At 46.9% G+C, this 4,727-nt stretch overlaps 1 protein-coding gene across 1 annotated transcript; it reads left to right on the top strand.

The window, feature by feature from the left end:
- The first annotated feature begins 627 nt into the window (after positions 1-627).
- LOC139381576 (chromobox protein homolog 2-like) lies at positions 628-3,984 on the top strand. The gene is made up of 5 exons (XM_071125219.1): positions 628-724; positions 810-853; positions 1,525-1,590; positions 1,901-1,970; positions 2,208-3,984. The coding sequence occupies exons 1-5, from the start codon at positions 659-661 to the stop codon at positions 3,843-3,845; spliced, it is 1,884 nt and encodes a 627-aa protein (XP_070981320.1). The 5' UTR covers positions 628-658; the 3' UTR covers positions 3,846-3,984.
- Positions 3,985-4,727: the final 743 nt, after the last annotated feature.

The raw sequence follows: 4,727 nt of genomic DNA, 5'->3' as shown, positions 1-4,727 counted from the left end.
GGAGAAACCTGAAAATAGCTGTGCAACGACCCTCCCCATCCAACTTGAGAGGATCTGCAGAGAAGAATGGGAGAAACTACCCAAATACAGGTGTGCCAAGCTTGTAGTGTCATACCAATCAAGACTCGAGGCTGTAATCACTGCCAAAGGTGCTTCAACAAAGTACTGAATAAAGGGTCTGAATTTTTTTTTTGTAATAAATGTGCACAAATTTCTAAAAACCTTTTTTTGCTTTGTCATTATGGGGTAATGTGTTGATTTATGAGGAGGAACAAATCATTGAATCCATGTTAGAATAAGGCTGTAACGTAATAAAATGTGGAAAAATTCAAGGGGTCTGAATAGTTCCGAATGCACTGTAAATTACTCAAATGTAAATGTAATAACTGTAATCACTGAAATAATACTTTGTCAATTCATAGATTTGTTTAGTAATAGCCTTTTATGGAATTTAGCATACCGGAACATATGTACTAATAAAGCAGTCAAAACTACTTTATGCCGAAATATTTTGTAGCCAGTCAACAAGCCCTCTAGAATAACATTTTTAAAGTGACGTATGAGAGGCAGAGGCACCAGAACTAAGGACGCCGCGGGAGGACAATCTTTTCTCCCTGTTCTGCTTTTCTCGTTAAAAAAAAGGAGAGGGGCTGTAGCTATGGAGGGGGTAACTGTAGGGCAGGTATTTGACGCCGAATGCATCCTCAACAAACGCCCAAGAAAGGTATGAAATAACGTATTTTATCATAATATGGAAACATTAGACCCTTTAAAATTGTTTAACTCTTTCCCACTCTTATCATTTGCAGGGGAAGTTTGAGTATTTGGTGAAGTGGAGAGGGTGGTCGTCCAAGTGAGTAGCTATTTAGCAAGAAGCTGGCTGAGCTAAACAATGACAATGTAGCCCATGATCCCCCTGCGACCCCGTATTTATCTCATAGCTACGCTATATTTACATTCATATGATACTATTCCCGTCGCATGTGGTTTTGGATAGACTGCAGGATGCATGGAAGAAAAATGATGGTGTTAGTTGTTTCGTAGTCTTGTTTTGTTTTCTTAAGCCCGAGCAGCTGATGATACGATGCCAAACCGGTATCTAGTAACGTGAGCAGGCATCCTCCTACTACGGTAGCGAACTCGAGCACCGGAATATGTGACGCCCACTATTTTCATGCACCGTGCTTGCGTCGTGATCGTTTACCAATAATGTGGCTGAATGTAAATAGTTGAGCAAACGCTCAAGTTTTAGCCATTTACATTTAGGCTAGCCCTGAACAGCTACCCTCTCAAGATTTTCATTATTCAGACAATGTTCTTAATATTTTATTTAGATATAACGTCAATTAGGCCTATGTTTGTTTTTGATAGGATGTTACTATGTGTGACATTGCATCTGATAAAGGAGATAGCAGACTAGAAACAAATGGGCAGAGATTTATGGGTGTGACATTTATAATAGCAATGTCTCTCTAGCTACTGTTCTGTAATAAACGGTTTTCTAATATGGGGTTTTCTTTACAGGCACAACAGTTGGGAGCCCGAAGAGAATATTCTGGACCCCAGATTAATGGCTGCCTTCCACAAGAGGTGTGTTATTAATATCATACTGGTTGATGTTTGACCAGAACATATTCATTCGTACTTATTGTAGAGCACTGTCCATGGTGTATTAGAGTTGCCCAGATCAAATGCATCCTTTGTTTCCTTCCTCCCATCCTTGAAGCTATCATTTATATCTGACATAACCAAATTGGTGAAATAATTTAAATACAACCATTGCTTCTGGTTATTTAGTTATTATATTAGTAGTGACTCCAAGTAAGGAAGGATGTATTTTTAAAGTAGCAGAACATTGGTAGTAACTGTTTCTGATGCCATGTGTGTGTACTTTCTACAGAGAGCAAGAGAGGGAGCTACTGTTCGGTAAGAGAGGGAAGAGGCCAAGGGGGCGCCCACGGAAAATTCTGGTAATCAACACACTGTTGCTGCTATTCAATCGTATAAGATGTAGTCGTGACAACAAATGCAGTAAATTGACTTACTTTTGTCATCTTGATTATAATCTCTTCCCAATGATTGCGTTCATTACATTTCCAAACAACAATAGTAACATTAATCCATTTGTTTGTTTGGATGATGAAGATACAATCTGACGTCACATAATGCATGGTTACATTACAAACCATTCTGTCTAATTCCTTTAGGAACCAGAGCCAACTGAAACCAAATCCGACCAGTCCTCCTCAGCCTCTTCATCCGGCCTGTCCTCCTCTCCCTCCGCCTCTTCCTCAGAAGATGAAGACCACGGGAAGAAGTCCAAACCAGGTCCTCGGCGCCTCAACCTCCACCCTGTCCTCCAGACGAGGCCCCATATCGTGGTGGCCAATCAGGAGCCTGTCCGGAAAAAGCGCGGGAGGAAACCGCTGCTCCCCGAGCTAAGGGCTTTGAGACAGGCAAATACCCGGCTGCCCCTGCCTCCCCCTCCTCTTTCTCGCCACCACCAGGTCCTCAGGCCTCCCCGTGAGCCCCCCAAAGAGGAACCTCGAGGGGGGGTGAAGAAGCCTCTACAGCCGGCCAGTTTCACCTACACCAGCCTGAGCGCCAGCCGGGGCTCCAGAGATGAGACGGCACCCCAGCGGGCTGCTGGAGGGGCCTTCTTCCAGGCAGGGGCCTCCAAACCTGGGCTGCTGAACTCCATATGGTCGGGTCGCTCCATGTCGACCATCACCCCCTCCTCTCCATCCTCCTCTTCTTCTCTCAGCAGACCTCCCCCACCTCACAGTAAGGGATTGTCAGATCTGAAGCACTCCCTCTCTGTCTCCGACGCCGGCAACAGCAGTGGCCGAGCAGAAGGGCTTAAGGTGGCGTCCTCTGTAAAACCAGGGGTGTCTACATCAACATCACTTGATCTCCACAGCTCCAAGACCTCCAGTGGGTTCGGTGGCTCTCCGGCGGCTTGTAGCCCAGCTCAACGCTCCCCAGCTGGGCAGAGGAGGCAGCAGGAGGGCCCTGGAAGTCAGGCGGTGGTGGTGGTTCAGCAGCAGGGAGCCAAGCCCTCCTCCTCTCCACCTCCCTCGGCTAGAGATCGCATCAGTCAGGCCCTCAGCCTCCGAGCTCTCAACCTGCAGAGCGTCAACAAACGGGCGCCCGGCAATGGTCTCCAGGGATACGGAACCTCTGGCACCACTGGAGTTGCAGTTTCAAGGTCGAGCCTGAGAAGTGGTGCCAGCCAGGCAGGAAAAGGAGCAGGAGGAATCATTAAAGAGATGCACACATCGTCTGGGCTAGACCAGAGCCTGGCGTCCGGAGGGTTAGGGGCAGGGATGCTGCGCTCTGGAAGCATTCCACAAGCCAGAGAGGAGAGGGGGGAGAGAGGGAAGACTACAGGGGCAGAGACTGAGAGAGAGATGCACAGCAAGAGGCCAAGGGGTGTAGGGAGTGGTAATGGAAGACTGGAGAGAGGGGGGAGTGTACAGGGAGGTGTGTCGTCGGCCGGGGGAGGTGGATCAAGCGCGGCGAGAGAGGAGGACAGGAGGTCAGAACAGAGCCTTAACGAGCGGAACTCCCGGAGCGTCGAGAACTCTCGGACCCTTAACGAGCTCAGCACAGGTGACTCAGAAGACACCAGCAGCAGTGAATCAGAAGAGCCCGACTCCTCCCCTTATCCCAACAACAACGGGCCCCGCCTGGTCTCTATGGAGACAGAAATTGAGACGGACTGGCGGCCGGCACTTAGCCTTCTAGAACACGTGTTTGTCACGGACGTCACCGCCAACTTTGTCACAGTAACAGTGAAGGAGTCTCCAACCAGTGTGGGGTTCTTCAACATCCGCAATCCCTAAAGCCTGTCCATGTACACTACTGTTCAAAAGTTTGGGGTCACTTAGAAATGTCCTTGTTTTTGAAAGAAAATCAACTTTTTTTGTACATTAAAATAACATCAAATTGATCAGAAATACTGTGTAGACATTTTTAATGTTGTAAGTGAGTATTGTATCTGGAAACGGCAGATTTTTTTAAATGGAATGTCTACATATGTGTACAGAGGCCCATTATCAGCAACCATCACTCCTGTGTTCCAATGGCACGTTGTGTTAGCTAATCCAAGTTTATAATTTTAAAAGGCTAATTGATCATCTGAAAACCCTTTTGCGATTATGTTAGCACAGCTGAAAACTGTTGTCCTGAAAACTGAAGATCTTGTACAACGCTGTGTACTACCCCCTTCACAGAACAGCGCAAATTGGCTCTAACCAGAATAGAAAGAAGAGTGGGAGGCCCCGGTGCACAATGTGAGCAAGAGGACAAGTGCATTAGAGTGACTAGTTTGAGAAACAGAAGCCTCACAAGTCCTCAACTGGCAGCTTCATTAAATAGTACCCGCAAAACACCAGTCTCAACGTCAACAGTGAAGAGGCGACTTCGGCCTTCTAGGCAGAGTTGCAGAGAAAAAGCCATATCTCTGTCCGTGTTCTTTTGCCCATCTTAATCTTTTATTTTTATTGGCCAGTCTGAGATATGGCTTTTCTTTGCAACTCTGCCTAGAAGGCCAGCATCCCGGGATCGCCTCTTCACTGTTGACGTTGACGTTGAGACTGGTGTTTTGCTGGTACTATTTAAGGAAGCTGCCAATTGAGGACTTGTGAGGCGTCTGTTTCTCAAACTAGACACTCTAATATACTTGTCCTCTTGCTCAGTTGTGCACCGGGGCCTCCCACTCCTCT

This window comes from Oncorhynchus clarkii, chromosome 23 (assembly GCF_045791955.1).
Source record: "Oncorhynchus clarkii lewisi isolate Uvic-CL-2024 chromosome 23, UVic_Ocla_1.0, whole genome shotgun sequence".
In the NCBI taxonomy this organism is placed as follows: Eukaryota; Metazoa; Chordata; class Actinopteri; order Salmoniformes; family Salmonidae; genus Oncorhynchus; species Oncorhynchus clarkii.
Note: the sequence above shows the minus strand (reverse complement) of the source record. Positions and strands in the feature narration are given on the sequence as shown.

What these genes read in the sequence shown, in the direction of transcription:
- LOC139381576 (XM_071125219.1), top strand. Translation starts at nt 659, where the DNA reads ATGGAGGGGGTAACTGTAGGGCAGGTATTTGACGCCGAATGCATCCTC. An exon ending in TCAACAAACGCCCAAGAAAG is followed by an intron (nt 725 to 809) that starts GTATGAAATAAC and finishes TATCATTTGCAG; the next exon opens with GGGAAGTTTGAGTATTTGGT. An exon ending in ATGGCTGCCTTCCACAAGAG is followed by an intron (nt 1,591 to 1,900) that starts GTGTGTTATTAA and finishes TACTTTCTACAG; the next exon opens with AGAGCAAGAGAGGGAGCTAC.